Raw genomic sequence first — 18,488 nt, forward strand, 5'->3', positions numbered from 1 at the left:
GGTTCCTTCCACAGATGTAGTCGATCTGATTCCTATACTTCCCTTTAATGAAAGAATGCTTCTTGGAGAAATGGCTAATTCTATGTAGAAGAAAGACATGAGACATGCCCAAGAACATTTGTTATATCAGAACACAAACAAGTTATAACAAATTCCTAGGTTTATGTCAAAAGGGCTCAATGTGCAGAATCTCAACTATCAAAACTGAAACAACTAGAGCATCAATAACAAGGTATTTAAATACCTTGAATATAGAAGGAGTTCTGGTGGGTAGTGAGATTTTATTGCCAACTAAAAGATGAGTGGTTTGAATCCACCAGCTTCTCTGCTGGAAAAAGACAGGCTATCTCCTCTCATGAAATTTTCTCGAGAATCTGCTGGAGGGTCAGCTATGAGTAAGTTCTGACTTGATGGCAATGAGAAAGTTGTTGTTTACCATCTGGGAAGAACTGACTCATAGTTGACTCTCCAGTGGGTTTTCAAAGTCTGTAAATAACATAGGAGAAGACCGACCATCTTTCTCCTATAGAGTAGCTCATAGATTCTAACTGCATACCTTTTTGTTGGCAGTGCAATTCTTTACCACTAAGCCACCAGAAAGGAGCTCTCGTGGTTTAGTAGTGGTAAGAAATTGCTCTACCAATCCAAAGGTACAAGATTCTAATCTACCAGCTGCTCCCTGGAGACAGATGTGCAATCTCCTCCCATACAGTTTACTGCCTGTGAAAACCTGCTGGTGGGTCTACTATGGATCAGTTCGAACTTAAGTACACAAAAACAGGAAGCCCCCAGAGCTCCTTTGAGCTCTCCCAATGAGAGAGAGACTTAAATCCATAGGTTCATACTGATATTTAACACATTACAAATGTTGATGGTTGTTTTAAAGATGCCAGGGAAGCAACTAATTACCTTGAAATCTGGTGAATAAAAAGAATCAAGCATTTTATCTGGCTTATCTTATACTTTAGGATACACATGAGTGCCTGTGAAGCATTTTTGTTAACACTTCTATTACCATTAGTTTTTAAATGATCTGGTCCATTTTCCTGCAATTTCATTTTTAATGGACTTGTCACCAAAGAAGCCATTTTATCTTGTGGGGTTACACAGAGAGAGAGAGAGATTCTGCTTTTCCTACAAGATAAAACTAATAGTGTTTGATTTGTTGTTGTTCTTATGTGCCATCGAGTTGCTTGCAACTCATAGCGACCCTACATACAAGAGCCCTAAATGCTGTTCTATCCTGTGCCAACCTAGCCATCTCAAACACACTCCTTCCCACCACTCCACTCACAGAATCGATCCATCTCATCAAAGGTCTTCCTCTTCTGCACCGCCCCTCTACTCTACCAAACATGATGTCCCACTCTAAGGACCAGTCCCTCCTTGGAACATGCCCAAAGTATGTCAGACGAAGCTTCAGAATCCTTGACTCCAAGGAGCATTCCGGCTTCACCTTCTCTAGGACAAACCTGTTTATTCTTCTAGCAGTCCATGGTATATTCAACACTCTTTTCCAGCACCACAGCTCAAAGGCATCAATTCTCTATCATCCCTATTCACTGTCCAACTCTAATGCATAGCACGTAATTGTGAAGACTATAGCCTGGATCAGGTGCACCTTAGTCTCCAGCCTGACGTCGTTGCTCTTCAGTACTCTTGAGAGGTCCCTCACAGCTTACTTTCCCAATGCACTTCGTCTCTTGATTTCCTGGCTGTTGTTACTGAGAGTGTTGACTGTGGAGCCAAGTAAACTAAAACTGTTAACTACCTCAATCTCTTCACCATCCATACTGATGCTGCCAATTGGCCCAGTGGTGAGAATCTTTGTTTTCTTGATGTTGAGCTTCAATCCATATAGGAGGCTGCAGTCCTTGACCTTCTGTAGCAAGCGCTTCAGGTCCTCCTCAGTTTCAGCAAGCAGGGTTGTGTCATCTGCATAATGCAGGTTGTTGTTGATTCTTCCACCAATCCTGATGCCACATTCCTCCTTGTACAGCCCAGTGTCTCACATGATCTATTCTGCACACAGATTGAAAAGATATGGAGACAGAATACATCCCTGACGGACCCCTTTCTTGATTTTGAACCATGTAGTGTCTCCTTGCTCTGTTCTGACGACTGCCTCTTGGCCCAAGTATAGGTTTCACATTAGCACAATCAAATGTTTGATTTAGTGGATTCTTTTTCAAATCAGCATATATGTAAGGATGAGGAAAAAAATATGAAAAGTCTTTCAGGCTGTAAAAAACTGCTTCAATAATGAGTTTTACATTACCTTAAGAGACATGTTTTACTTCTACAACAGTTTCTGTGAACTTGTGATGAGATTTTTTTTAATGTATAGCAGTTCACATAACTTTCATGACAATTCAAATTCTGCGCTAGAGCCTGCATCCATAGAAAAACCAATCAACAAGTATTTTCTACTCTACTTTTGTACACTGTCACCATGGGATAGGGATAAAGCCCATTTCATTTTCTCTTCAATGGTAGAGGTGAAAATTAACTGCATGAATTCTGTAGCTACAGACTATGTCCTAAGAAGGTTCCAAGGCACACTGCTTGGTTAAATGAAAAATTCTGATGCTCACAAATCCATTTCTCGCCTCATTAGTCCTTACTTACCCACTAACACGGTGATGACCTTGTTGCTGGCATATTGTTCAATCTCCCGAAGCCACTCTGGAAGGCAACGGAAGGATTCCTCACAGGTTATGTCATAGGTGAGGATCAGGGCATTGGCGCTTCGGTAATAACTCTGGGTAATGGACCGAAATCTCTCCTGACCTGCTGTGTCCCAGATCTGTAGCTGCAAAGGCACAGAAGAATGATCAGGTTGGCGAAACAGTAAAAAAAGTGGATATAAAATTGCATGTTTATTTCCTGTTGCATTTTAAAAAACTAAACTTTAAAAAAAATTGTTGGATTTTTTTGGGCAAGAAGCTTGTTTTGTGTCTTGGGTTTATTTGGGTTTTTTTCTCTTGTTGGATTATTTAAGAGTTTATTTCTTGTGGAAACCTCCAAAATATGTGTTGGTTCCTAATTTCAATGCCTAAATCAATACCTCATTTGGGAATGTATTATCTTTGCTATTACCAACAAGGAAGGATTAGTATAGGATATTTCTTGATTTACTTTCTTTTGAGATATAGAGGAAAATAAAACAAGCAGCGTTAGAGTCACAGAGACCAGAAGGAAAACGGTGACTACTGATTGAGGAAGAACCAAGAATGAGAAAAGGCAACAAAGGGAACCAATCAGAACCTCCCAACACCAGACCTGATCCAAGAGTCTTGTTCCAACTGCCCCAGTGTTGCAGAAGGTGTAAAAAGAACCTGCAGAGGACCTTACTCCAACTGTTGGAGGAGGTGTGAGTATTTGAGTGGAATAAAAAAATATATCTAATCAGCCTCTATCTGGAAGCTCAGGAAGAAGTCAGGGCTCCTTCTCACCTCTCCATTCCAGAGATGGACCTGCTCCCTCTTTCTGAGAGTGGTTCTCTGTTTTAATAAACTTTCCTGTCTTTTAACTATCCTTGTGTCTGTGTTAAATGTTCTTCCTTTGTTCTGGTAACATTCATTTCGGGAGGTACCCTTTCTAAATTGAGCCAGGCCAGTGAACCAGGTTCAGGAACCTCCCAGTGCCTTATCACAGAGATGGGGGCAGGAAAAACAGATACCAAGACATATGGAAACTGTCCAAGAACAGAAGCTCGAAAGGGACAAAAGACCTTCCTCCAAGGTCGGCAAAGCTCTTGAGAAAGCCTTCCTCCAGAGTTAGCACCCAAAATTTACACTCAATACAAGAAAATAAACTTCTGTTTGTTACAGACATCCTTTTGTAGTATTTCTGTTACAGTAGCACTAGTTAATATAAGACACTCCTTTCCATTCACCATCCATACACATTCATTTATGACATGTCATAATATAACCACACTCTTCATGCAACCTCCCTGGGATTCTCATTTCCTTCAGTCTACCTTACACCGTCATGCCTTTTGTGATCTATCCCTGGGCAAAAGCCACCCTTTGGATCTTTGGATTTTTAGAACTTTACTCTTAAGAAAGAAAAAATTTATGCACACCCATGTTTATTGCAGCTTTGTTCACAATAGCAAGGAGTTGGAAACAACCTCAGTGCCCATCAGCAAACGAATGGATAGAGAAGCTGTGGTATATTCGCACAATGAAATACTATGCTGCATTGAAAAACAAGGAACTCATGCAATATTATTCAAAATGGTTGACTCTGGAGAACATTATGCTGAGTGAAATATCCCAGTCACAAAAGGACAAATATTACATGATGCCACTGTTGTAGAATGGGACTAACCTCGGGGTTGGGGAGAGACTGAGTAATGGGTTCAATAATGTATACTGCACTGAAACAGAGGAGGGAGAAAACTGTTTAAAAGAGATATGTGATTAGGTATTTCTGTCATGACAGGAGTATAGAGCGATGGCTACATGGTGGAGTGGACCTGGGGGAGGTTTTGTAAAACAATGAAAGAATCTTTTTTTACTTTTCCAAGAGGTTAGTGTTCTGGGGTGTGGGGTAGCCTTGGGAGGGAACAAATCTACAACAATGAATGGAAATCCAAAGCCTCTGTAAATTTTCACTGAAATTAATAACATTTAAATTTTAAAAAAAAAAGAAAAAGCTTGTGTCGAGCATTTATTATGTTTCAAGCTTAACTCACGTGTGTTGCTGTTGCGTGCTGTTTGTTGAATCAGAACCAACTCACAGCTGGGTTCCAAAGTCCATGCTCTTAGCCACAATGTTGTATTACCAAAGTTAGCATACAGGCAAATAATTATTGTCATTGTTGGCATTTCATCCATTAAGACAAGGAGAGAAAAAAATCTTCACCCTTCCCAGTTCAAGATTCAAATGAAGGTATTTAGGTATTCTTTGTTAATGAAATCAAGAACTGTATTATGGTAGGCAAAGGAAATTTACTGCACAACTTTTAAGACTTACATAATCTCTTTGGACTTGATTCTTTCCTTTATAAAATATAATATTATGTAAGTCACTGAGAGTTGTCATTTTCTAAGCCTTTTACCAATAGATATAATTCTAATGATAAATAGGTAAAATAGTTTCTACCTCCCCTTCCTGAAATTCCTTAAATAGAGCAAAAAAAAAAAATACTGAAAGAACTATTTTCCATAGGTAATGCTAAGGCAGCATAAATCACAGGACTTTGAGAAATAACATCAATATAATCTTCAAGCTGCATACATTTTCCACATCACAAGATGCATCCACTTCATAGTCATAACATCATTTCTACAACCTTCAGATTAGGCCAAGGTCCACCAACCCCACCCCAAACTTTGCACAGCCTCCCTCGTGACACATGTTGTGATTCTCCTTGATGGCATCTGGCATGACTAAATCATTCTTTGTAATAATTTACTTAATAGTTGTCTTCTCCACTAGCTAGCCTTCATGAGAGGCAAAATCAGTATATTTACTTACAGTATCTCTTATGCTAAATACAATGCCTGAATAACAGAAGAGGCTCAACTATTTATTGATAATCTCATTTGATCCTTAAACCAACCAACTGCAGTAGGTAACTTCATGCTTCCCATTCATTAGAGGGAAACACTGCCCTCCCAAATGGTCATTCACAAAGCCCACGTTGCTCCCAGGGGAGGACTCATTCCACACGGCTATGTTACCTTTGCTATCAGACTCTAAATTACATTCATATCTGCATCAAAGAGGATGAAACAGCTGGTGCCAGCCTCTCCCTATACAAGTTCAGTGGAAGAGAAAGATGAGTGACCAGTAGTCTCTGTCATGGGTCAGCAGCACACAGGCTCTCCTTTGATTTGAACTTGCAGCTGTTCTTTGATGATACACATGAAGGTTTATATATGCTGCAGACCACCATACAAATGTTACGGCTTTTTGTTGAGACAAAGCTATTTCTATTCTCTGCTTTGAGGGGCATGGTTCCCTTCTGCCAGGATGTGTGTCAGAACAACAGGCTATTGTTTTAGAACTACACTGAGCCACTTAGAACACTTGTAAATGGATTTAGAAACTGTCAATCATTAGAAATTAGTATGCCTCAAGAAAAGCGCACCTTACAAACAGTTTTGAGGCTTGACACACTGTAATATATTCTAGAATAGTGGCTATTACTCCATATCAAGATGAATACTGTTTTCTCATAAGGGCTACCTGTTTCTAGCTTTCCAATTGGTTTTTGAAGCTATAAATATTTCACTACCTTTATCACTAAAATTGGTTTCACCATTGTCTTTATAATTCATTTATTCCTTTTAGCACTTTTAAGACATTAATATAGAAAGGACACTTTCATAGGTACAGGGAGAATGGATGATCCTTGACCCCAAAGAGCTCACAGTGAATAACAAAACAAACATACAGGGTAAAATTAACCACAGATAACATGAGATGGTCCAGTCAAGAGGCACACAATTTGATGGGTAGAGGGAGGAATGGGGAAAGATACAAGTGAAAAACAATGTATACGAATTTTATTAACTGTGTATGTAAACCAGCATTAAAAAAATGGAGCATGCTACAATGAAGAAAAAAGTCATGTGCATGAATGAATGTCTCCTACTGGTGCTCTGAGGTGTGCCTGATTCAGGTCATGGTATATCCAGTCACTTGCTACATTTCTGAGGGCTGGACAGTGATGAAGGATGACAAGAATTGATGCCTTTGAACTGTGGTGGTGGAGAAGAGTGCTGGAGATCCCATGGATTGACAAAAGAAGAAACAGATATGTCATAGAGAGGGTACAGCCAGAGTGTTCCTTGGAGGCAAAGATGATGAAGCTTCATCTCCTATATTTCAGACATGTTGCTGTTATTGTTATGTACCCTCAAGTAACTTGTGACTCATAGCGACCCTATGTACAACAGCCCTAAACCTTGCTCTGTCCTGTGCCAATCACACTGTCTCCAACACACCCACCCCAATTACCCCAGTCACTGAATCAATTCATCTCATAGAGGGCCTTCCCCTCCTGCGCTGTCCTTCCACCCTACCAAGCATGACGTCCCTCTCCAAGGACCGGTCCCTCCTCACAGCATGTCCAAAATATGTCAGACGAAGCCTCAGAATCCTTGCCTCCAAGGAGCAGACCAGTTTAACCCTCTCCAGGATGAATCTGGTTTCTTAGCAGTCCATGGTACCCTCAATACTCTTCTCCAGCACCACAGCTCAAAGGCATCAATTCTCCTGTCCTCCCTAGTCATTGTCCAACTCTGACACATAACAAATGATTACAAAGACAAGTTGGTAGCAGCGGTTATTTCTTGGAGAGGGACATCATGTGTGGAAAGGTGAATGGTCAGGGAATGGGAAGAAGACCTTCAACCAAGTGGATTGATAGAGTGATTGCAGCAATGGGCTTGAGTGTGTCAAAGATGGTGAGAATGGCACAGGATAGGACAGTTCAGGTCAGTTGTTCATAGAGTGTCTTTGTGTTGTATTGGACAAAGAGGCACCTAACAACAACAACAATAACAGTAGTGTTCTTGGGCTTATCAATATGTTCTCAGTACTGTCCCCATGGGCTTTCTAACTCATTTCTAACGCTCACCTCCAGCATGGACTTAAACTATTTCTATCCATTACATACCTCCATTCTCTCAATGTCACAATAATATATTGTGATCATTGGTTTATTAGGCTGCCTCCTTACTAGATTGAGTTCTGTGAGGCAAGGTCATCTCTTACTTAAATTTACATATTTTGTGCCTTCCTAACACAGTAGTGCTCCATGGTATCTACATTTGAATGACTGTTGCTATTGCTGCTCACTGCCATCCAGTGAGCTCTGACTCACAGTGACCATATGAACAGCAAGACAAAGCACTCCCCAATGCTGGACCATCTTCACCCTCTCTGCTGTGCTCCAGCCCACTGCTGTAGTTGCTGTGCCAGTACATCGGAGTGAATGGGTAACTGAGAAAGCAACAGACTGTGGAATCACAAAGGAAGGATTCATGACTTCTGCTTGAGAACAGACTATTTAAAATAATTTCACAGATAAGATGCTATTTGAACTAGGTGGCACGTTCTTAGACAGCAAGGATGCTTTGTCTAACACAGTGATGGGCACAAAACATCTACTCAAAAACAGAATGGATGTATGGATGGTTAAATATACATATGAGTAAGTTTCCTTTTATGGCAATCTTATCTCTGCAACATGAATCTGGTTAGAGAGACATATAATCATTTCTTACTTATTGACATGATGAGGTTTGAAAGACCAATTTCTCATTTTAAAATGTGATGCTAACTGGAGGGTGATCACATCAGATCACAACAAGGAAGATGATGACAGCATTACATAACTGCCAAACCAAACTGACTCACAACCTTAACCTGTACAGCCAGCATTATTCTAGTCTCACACTTCAGCATTTGCCAGATGTACATTGCTAATGTGCAACATAATCAGAAAGCAGATTTTTTTATTTCCATAAATGTGATCTGTGAGATAATCAGATAACAATTAAGTGAAGAGAGAGTGTACAGCAAACCTCCTATTTCTGTAATTCATCTCTCAAGGTTAAAATAAGGCTCAAGTTTTGGTTATTACTCATCAAATTACCACAGACTATTATACACACCACTTTAAGTACCTCTCCTTTAGCTTTGCCTTTATTAATTTTCCACTGAGCTTTAAAAGATACAAGAACCTTTTTAATACCCTTGATTTCCTGTTTTCAATTATAGGAGCCAACCTAGAGAGAATGGTACTTGCAGGAACTTAGAGAGGATGATAAGAAGTCAGGAAAGAGACTGGAATCCTAATCTTGGCCATGCCACTCACCAAGTCATCATAGGTGGGTGATCCTATTAAATCACCTGTGGTTTCTGTGATCTAGTCTGTAAAAAGTTACACTGCTCAAGTAAAAGACTGATAGCCAATTCAAAATGGCCGAAAGACATGAAAAACTTTTCACAGAAGAATATATTCAAATGGCCAACAGACCAAATGAAAAAAATGCTCCAAACCTCTGGCAATAAGAGAGATGCAAATCAAAACCACAATGAGATACCATCTCACTCCAGGAGCAGTTGCAAAGTTTAACAGAATGTTGTTGTTGTTGTTGTTGTTGTTGTTATGTTCTATCAAGTCACTTGCAACTCATAGAGACCCTATGTACAATAGCCCTAAACTCTGCTCTGTCCTATGCCAATCGCACTGTCTCTGACATTCCCATCCTGATTACCCCAGTCACTGAATCAATCCACCTCATAGAGGGTCTTTCCCTCCTGTGCTGTCCCTCCATCCTACGAAGCAGCGTGATGTCCCTCTCCAAGCACCAGTCCATCCTTACAACATGTCCAAAGCATGTTAGATGAAGCCTCAGAATCCTTGCCTCTAAGGAACAGCCCAGTTGAACCCTCTCCAGGACGAACCTGTTTGTTTTCCTAGCAGTCCATGGTACCCTCAATACTCTTCTCCAGCACCACAACTCAAAGGTATCAATTCTCCTTCTATCCTCCCTACTCATTGTCCAAATCTCTGATGCATAACAAGTGATTGCAAAGACCATGGCCTGTATCAGACGCACCTTTGTCTCCAGAGAGACACCATTGCTCTTCATTACTTTGGAAAGGTCCCTAACAGCAGACTTTCCCATCGCAATACATCTTTTAATTTCCTGGCTGCTGGTGCCAAGAGTGTTGACTGTGGAGCTAAAGCAAACTAAAGCTGTGAACAATCTCAATCTCTTCACCATCCATCCTGATGCTGCCAATTGGTCCAGTGGTGAGAATCTTTGTCTTCTTGACATTGAGCTTCAATCCATATTGTAGGCTGCAGTCCTTGACCCTCTGCAGCAAACACTTCAGGTCCTCCTCAGTTTCAGCAAGCAGGGTTGTGTCATCTGCATAATGCAGATTGTTGATAGATTTTCCACCAATCCTGACACCACATTTCTTTCATAGAGCCCAGCCTCCCAGATAATCTGTTCTCCATACAGATTGAAAAGGTATGGAGACAGGATGCATCCAGGATGCATCCCTGGCATACACCCTTCCCAATTTTGAACCATGCAGTGTTCCCTTGCTCTGTTCTGAAGACTGCCTCTTGGTCCAAGTATAGGTTTCTCATTAGCACGATCAAGTGTTCTGGGATTCCCATTCTTCTCAGAGTCAGCCACAGCTTGTTATGATCCATAGCAAGTAACAAATGTTGAAGAGGATGTGGCAGGATAGGAACTCCTATACATTTTTGGTGGGATTATACAATGGTACAATCAATCTGTAATAAACTGAACATAGAAATTCCATATGACTCAGCTATTCCATTGTTTGGAATCTACCCCAAGAAAATGAGAACTAAGGCTCAAATGGAAATGTGTACACCAATGTTCATAGCAGCATTATTCACCATCACAAGAACATGGAAACAGCCCAGATGTCCAGCCACAAACAAATGCATTGAGGAGTTGTGGTACATTCATACAATCAGCACACAGGAGCAATGATTTTGTAAATTACTACCTAACTTGGGAGTGACTGGAGAGAATTATGTTGAGGAACTAACTTGGTCCCACAAGGACAAATACTTTATAAAACCATTATTGTAGAATGAGTATGAGGATCCAGGGGGAGGGGGAGGGTGGAAATAAAGGGGGTAGAATGGTGGGGGAGGGTGTTAATCATAGGGTTACAGAATTCGATGGATGGGGTGAAGGAAATGGGAAGGATCTTTTGTAAAAAACAATGTATTCAAACTTTGTAAATTAATCAGAATAAAATTTTTTTAAAAATTTTTTAAAGTTGACTTTGTTGTTAATTGATTTGTCAGTGTGGCTTATAAACTACAGATGTATAAAAAATATGAAACAGCATTCTAATCAGCAGTTCTACATTTAACCATAAAATCTTGCATTCTTAATTAAAAAGATTATTGAAGGAATGCATGTTTAAACATTAAATTTACATATTTATAACTGGATTTTTTTTTTTAAAAGTTACACTGCTAACCCAAAGGCCATACTCCTATGGTGGGTCAAGTCCATCAGATTCTCCAAGAAAGCAAGATGAGCTATGCAACCTATAGTCTCAGGAAGCAAGTAAGAGGATCAGCTACATGTTGGTTCCAACTCAACAGCCATGAGTCAGACTCTGAGTAGGCCTGGAAGTTACTAGCAAAAGACATTTAAACATCACTGAAAAGAGATATTCAGCAAATGCTAAAGAACAAGTCTTGATGAAGCCTGAGAAAGTCTGCCTTCTAATAAAAGAAACAGATCTTATTCCTCATGTTAATGTTAAAGAGGCTCTTGGATGTGTTTGAAGAATGCCATTCTGTACTTGATTTTACATGTTTTGCTAGAAAGATTAACGGAACAATATATTTGTAATGACTTTAAGAAATTAACCAACTCTTACTTTTTAAGATAAAGGTCTAGAGTTCAAAGAGATGAAAGGGCTAGAAATTAATTGCTCTATAAATCAGACCCTCTTGGAGAGTTTGCAGTCTGATGATGGAGTCAGAAAATTATAAAGAGATTGATTTTAGTAGAGTGCAATATGCACTTAAAATTCATACAGCACATGAAATAAATGGATTATTTAAGCCTGAAAAGTCAAGAAAGTAAAATAAGCCTCTATCTTTAAATGTGGGTTATATTTCTTATTCCTTTTTATTCCTGCTTGATACATAGCTGTTGTTGTTGTTGTTTAGTGTCATCGAATTGAGTATAACACATAGCAACCCTATGAACAACAGCCCTGAACCCCATCCTCTCTTGTGCCATCCTCATCATCTCTGATGCACTAGAGGCCATTGCTGCAGTCACTGTGTCAATACATCTTGCTGAGAATCTTCCTCTCTTTTGCGGACCCTCCACCTTTCCAAGCATGATGTCCCCTTCCAAGAAACAGCTTCTCGTAGCAACAGGCCCGAAGTATGAGAGACAGTCTTCACTGTCTTTGCCTCCAAGGAGCACTCTGGCTTCACTTTTCCAAGACATTTTTTTATTCTTTTGGCAGCCCATGGGATATTCATTACCCTTCTCCAGTACCACAACAAGGATGACAGAGAAGAATTGATGTCTTTGAGTTGTGTTGATATAGTAGGCAAATCTTGGTCAGACAAATGGCTATATACATATACAAATGGGAAAGCCAAACATCTGGAACTAAATATTGTCTTAAAAATTAGTTCTCTTTATTCTGCTTCTTGAGTTGGCAACTATTTCCTCTTGGCTGGGACAGTAAAACCAACCAAACAAACAAAAAACCACCAAAAACCAACCCATTGTCATCGAGTCAAAATGAACTCATACCTGACTCTCAAGCATTTTTCAATCCACAGGAAGAGACTGCCCATCTTTCTCCAGTGGAGCCACTGGTGGACTTAACACCACCACATAGGTGCCGCCTGTGGATTAGCAACCCAACTCCCTATGGCCAAAGCCACCAGAGCTCCCTCTGGGAACAGTAGGAAGTTGCAAAAGATTCTTCCTGCCAATGCCTCTTCAGTACACACTCCTATCTCCTTATCTCTACAGCCTAACTCCTTCTGTCCAGTTTTGATTGGCATTTGCATGGATTTTACTTTGCCTTTGTTTTCTGGCACCCCTAATTTTCCATTCATGATTGTATTTGGTATGGATGTTTTCGGAGTGAGGAACTCTGTTGAGAAGTTAGGTCTGGAATTCAGGATCCTCATCCTAAACATTATTCTATGGCATGTTGTGGTTAGGTGTTGTCAAGTATGACTCATAGTGGCCAAACAAACAACAGACCTGAACCTAGTCCTGTCTCGTGCCACCCTCATCATTTCTGACCCACGTGAGCCCATTACTGCAGTCACCATGTCAGTTGTATTTTCGATTCTACCCTTTCCATTGCTCTAAGAGCTCTGAAAGATCTGACAGTAGAATTTCAATAACTCTAAAGGTAAGGTAAAGCAGAGTGCAAGAGAGCAATATCTTTACTTTCATTCCGTGTAATTTAGTCTCTCGATATTTCTTTCCATCCAACACTTCATTCCTAACTACAAAATATTGGACCGATTAAGCCTTCATTACCATCTTTTATCACTTCAGGAGAGAACTGAGGAAACAGTGTAGAGCAAAATTGACTCAAATGTTAGCTATATACCTTCCTAATTATGTAATCACAGACAGGTAAGTAAACATCTAGGGTTCTTATACCTGTAATATGAGAATAACATTACCTACTATCCAGGGTTAATAGTAGGGATTAAGTTAAATACAGTAGCACCTAACAGAAGAACAAGCACATAGGAGGTATTCCATAAAAACTACTCCCTTCCTTATTTTTTAATTAATTTTTTTAATGTCCATTCTCATTTCAGAATAATTTACAATAGAAAAGAGATGGAAACAACCCAAATGCCATACACAGATGAATAAAGAAACTGGGTTACATTCTCACACACACAAGACAAACAAACAAACAACCCATTTCCTTCCTTCCATTATATAGTACTTTTTGGGGGAACCACACCACCCAGAAGACACAGAGTGAGATCAGATATCCTTTCCTGGTCTTTCTCCAGTGCCAGAGATGGGGTGATTCCAGTAAGTGACTTCTTGTTATACAGGATCCTCCAGCAAATTTTCAGAGGCAGTAAATCACACAAGAGTTGACTGCACATATTTCTGCCATGGAGCTGCTGGTGGATTCAAATCATGTGGCTTTGGGTTGATCGTGCAACTCCTTACCCACTAGGCCACCAGAGCTTCCCTCCCTAGTATGTGACTTAATATGGCTCAATAATCCAAAGTCATCAGTATCGAGCTGTTGCTCAGAGAAGGTAGCACAGCTTACTGAGCCAACTCAGGAGATCCAAACGGAAATATAGTCCTTTACATCACTTCTACCATGACAGGAAATTGGACAAACTTGTGTTAGCCTTGTCTTTGCTGTCTTCTCATCTGTAAACACATCAGATGAAATTCTTTCTACCCTGATGGAGGGACTAGAAGAATTCTGTTTTGAAATAAGCTGTCATGGCTGATCACATTATTTTTCAATGTGAGTTTCTGCTAGAAGGTTTAATAAATGTTAAGAAAATATTTCTTTCCCCAAACTCTCACACAGGACAAAGAAAGACTTGTTGAACACTGGCATCTTACCTTAACTTTTTCACCATTAATCTCCACTGTCTTAATCATAAAATCAACTCCAATTGTGGCTCCTTGACCTGGGGGGAAAAGACCCTAAAGAAGGAACAGAAAATAAGTTATCTAAATATTGCCATTAAGTTCAGTACTACCCCCACCAACACCTGGCCTTCCTTCTCAGCTAAACTGGCAGAAAAGAGAGCCCTGGTTAGTGTCACAGGAGCCCTGTTAATTTAACTTTGTGTGTATGTTTAGTGGGGAGGAGGGAGGAAAGAGCAGGAAAATTAGTCATTAAAAGGAGTGAGAAAAGACAAGGTGAAAAAGATGGAGCAGTTAGTGAACCGCCTGCTGTCATTGGGTTGGCAGCACAACTCCTTAACACTAGGCCACCAGAGCTCCGTGGCTATGTACATATATGTATATATTATATACACATGTAATTACATGATTTCAGAGCCAATGACTCTAGGAAGAAAATAGTAAAGGACACAATATGGTTGAAATGGAACTGAAAAAAGAGGCAGCAGCCTTAGAATCTCTATGTGCCCTAAGGCCAATGACTCCTCTCCGGGCATCAGAATCATGCTCTTAAATTGGGAGGAGGTGGTCATTTTAAGAAAATGAGGCAAAGAGAAGACTATCTCTAAATTACCCTCCAAATCAAAGGTCCTTTCATTCAGTGAGAATAAAGCAGATGCGAGCATTTCAACATTAAAACAGCTTTCCTTCAAGCTGGAAGCTTAACTAGAACAACAGCATTTTAGCAAAATTTACATATCATTTACTATTACACAATATTTCCTTGGAGAAAGGATTGGTGGTAGGAAAGAATTCTAACAAGAACTTTAATTTCCTTTCTTTCATCCATTGCATTTTGGAATTTCCAAAAATTAAATATAGTATACTCCTATATGTTCATACTGTGTATTGTGAAGTGATGTACACCTTACATGGGGTTTTGTAACTCCCTGTGCATTGATTTCTTGTGTCTACTGTGCATGTTATATGTGTGTACATATCATTTACATGGGCATATTGTACACAAAACATGGTAGCTTTCTGGCAGCTAAAACTGGGGCATCTCTAAATCCATCCCCTAGGAAGAGGATTCTTTAATTAAAGTTTGAATATTAGTCTGATATTTAAACCAACAGAAAATGTTCCATTGCATGTCTGCACAAGATATGATAAACACTCATAATTTTACTTACGAATATTGAATTAATTTCCCTCTTTTTTGGTTTGACTCTGTCACTGACCTGTCAGACTTTAAGCTGGTCGCTCCAGCTGTTTTGCAGGCTATTAAGTATCAAAAAAGTAAAACAATTCCTTCCCAATGTTTTGCTTGGTGTTTTGTTCCTCAACCCCCAAAATTCTAAAACAGCTGAATCCAAGATATTTGAACTGCTCACGAAATAACCAAAGCGAGCATAAATCCCATCTATGAAGCAAAAATTTTGGGGAGTTAAGGGCCTGGGATGTGTTAAAAGTGGCCAGAAAAGAAAAATTTGGTAGACATGCTGGCAAATAGCAAATTTCCTTTTTTAAAGTAAAAATACTTTTTGATGACAAACTTTATGCTTTTAAAAAAGAAAGTCAGATTCCTATGGTCTCTGAGATTAAAGCATGCAGAAGAGAAAATTATCAGATGGACAACCAGCAGCTATGGATTCTAATAATGGCTCTACCACTTACATAATGTGAGATCCTAAGCAAATTGTTCTTTTTCTCTAGACTCAAATTTTCTTTTTTTTTTAGACTCGAATTTTCATCCACAGAATGAGAAGAGTGGATGGGAACATCTCTAAGGCTTTTCAGTAACAAAGCCAAGGGAATTTTTGATAAGGGGATTGAACGTTTCTCCATGTCACAGCAGACTTGTGTCCTCCTGCCACAAACAGAAAAGAATACTTATTTCAGGTAGAAATAAAACCAGTTGGAGTTTCTAATATAATTATACCATAGTTGTCTAAACCTAGGTGCCTATTAGCTTTATACTTTATAAAAGGCAGGAGTTCTAGTCTGTGTTCATTTAACTTCAGAAACCCCTAGCATTTCTGAAGGTGATTCTTGGCCTAGAGCTGTTTGTGTATCCAATCTGCCTTTAGAGTTTTTTTTTAAAACCACAGACAGCAAGAGCTCACAAGGCTTTAGACACTGTCTGCTGCTCTTATTCAGCAGGGAGGCCACTTACCCCAACTCACAGGGTGAGCCAGAGACAGAGCCTGGACTAGCATGTGTCTAGACTCTCTTTCCCCAGCACTAGGCTGCCTTTTGTCTTAGATAGAAAAGCTGTGTGCAACTGTTCCTAACAAACTTCTTCAAGGAAATGCAGGATGCATGCATGGTCATTCTGACAAAGGCACCATTCACATTTTTAAGGGAGAAATACAGAAGGTCAACATCAGAATAATTTCTTAATAATTACATGTACACATACATAAAATCTCTGGAAATGAGACTCAAAAGTGCAACCGCAAAGAGAACTTGCACTTAGGTCCCAGGATAAGGACTCAACTCAGAGGAAGCAGCCAATTCCATTTGGGTAGTTTTTCAATGTTCCCATCTCACTCACATTCAGTAAATTTAGAAAATCAACATATTTTATTCTAAATAAAAACGATTCACTCTGTTTCCTGGGAGGAAGTAAACAGGAAACTGCAGAGCTATTGATCAGTTAAATATATATTTGACATTTTTTTTAAATTACTATTTAGATATAGTTTAATGCCCAGATTCATTTGATACCACACTTTAGACTATTATTAGCTGCTAATCTATTTTTGACACAACATACTAAAAGCAAAACCACTTGCTTCTTTCATTAGAGGAAGAAAAGAGGCATTGGAGAACTGGTGGAGACCCAAGGGAGTCATGCTCCCTTGAGATGGTTCTAAAAAGTACTAGCGTGGACTACCAGGCTGAAGTTAGGTAAAGTACAGTAGGAACCTGTAGCCAGTAGCACTGGAACCCAACCTATTCGATTTCTCTAACCCTCACATGCAAGGCTGAGAAAGCCAAGTTTAGTTTCCAAATCCTCTTACCTGCGTAAATCGTCGGACTAGACACGTCTTCCCCACACCAGCGTTGCCAATTAAAACAATTTTGAACAGGAAATCATAATCTTCCATACTCATTTACACAGCTGCAAGGCAAACACAAGAGTGTGATGGAGCGGGTTAGAACTGCCCCCAGCGTTCAGGCGGTGCTAGCCCCAGCCTTGAGAACCACAGGTCGGCCTCAGGTGAAGGGCAATCTAATGCTCCCCTCTGCTGATGGTGCCAGTTAAAAGAGGAACACGGGTGCTTGGTCACAGGTGAACTTTACCCCTTACCAGCCACTTCACATTACAGAGAATAAATGACACAGATGTCCTCTCACCTAGTAACCTTTACTCTTCCCAGCAGTAAGGCCACAGGCCACTCATGTAGTAAGATCTGTTTCCTTTAGTTGAGGGTACAGAGAAGCAGGAACAAAAGAAGAGTCCAAAGCTTAGTTTATGTCATGTGCATTGTCTCTTGGAAGGAATATACTAGTGACTAGGAGGCTAAGTCATCAGGTGGACTTATGAAGGTTTCTTTTCCGTCTCCTGTAAATCTTGGAAAGCCTGGGATCTTACCGGTGGGAGCTGTGGCCATCTTTCCCTTCTCCCACCACCCCATCACTATGCACATCCTGCCGACCATACAGCTATCTTGTTGCCATCGGGTTGACACACACTCATAGCCCACCTTCTGTTTTGTTTCCAAGGCTGTAAGTGGGGCAGAAAGAGATGTCCCATCTTTGTCCTGTGGAGTCGTAGATTGGAATCACCACAGAGGTGCTGGCCTTTGTTTTGGCAGTGCAACTCCTAGGCCACCAGAACTCCCTGCAGGACCTCCCAAAGTTCCTGACTTTTCAGAATGATGAGCTTTGGTATGACAGAGTCTCTGCCTAAGATGGCCTACTTCCCACCCTTTCCCACCATTAATACCAAATGCAAGCTTCTCTTTCTGAATATTTTCCTGCTCTTCCCCCAAAAAAGCATTACTCCTTTATACTTTCACCATTCCTGTCCTAAAAGTTTACTTGCTATATACAACTATTTGTTCAAATGTCAGCTCCATACATAAGGGGAAAGATTGTATCTTCCAACTTTATTTTCTAGCTCCTGAAACAGAATCACAAGTAGTAAATCTCTACTATTATAGAATGAGTGAATAGGCACATTGCTTAGACATAATCCTTTGCTTCTCTAACTGCGCTCAAAAGAATAGTATCTGCTCTATTTCAAAAGACTGTTGTGAAGATTCAAAATAACAAGAAATCTGCCATATAAAAAAGTCTTGTTTACCTTTAAAGTCTTATCCAGAAGTAGATGGT

General features: G+C 40.0%; 1 protein-coding gene across 1 annotated transcript in view; it reads right to left on the reverse strand.

The window, feature by feature from the left end:
- The window catches only part of RAB30 (RAB30, member RAS oncogene family), a 129,435-nt gene that overhangs the window by 4,981 nt on the left and 105,966 nt on the right, over nt 1–18,488 (reverse strand). Inside the window, exons 2-4 of the mRNA XM_006882899.1 lie at nt 17,171–17,271; nt 14,139–14,222; nt 2,629–2,812 (exon numbers count right to left, since the gene is read on the reverse strand). Coding sequence (XP_006882961.1) covers nt 2,629–2,812; nt 14,139–14,222; nt 17,171–17,263 — 361 coding nt within the window. The 5' untranslated portion in view covers nt 17,264–17,271. The remainder of the gene's footprint in view (nt 1–2,628; nt 2,813–14,138; nt 14,223–17,170; nt 17,272–18,488) is intronic.

The sequence above is a fragment of the Elephantulus edwardii genome, unplaced genomic scaffold (assembly GCF_000299155.1).
Source record: "Elephantulus edwardii isolate Elephantulus edwardi_28Jun2011 unplaced genomic scaffold, EleEdw1.0 scaffold00025, whole genome shotgun sequence".
NCBI lineage: Eukaryota > Metazoa > Chordata > Mammalia > Macroscelidea > Macroscelididae > Elephantulus > Elephantulus edwardii.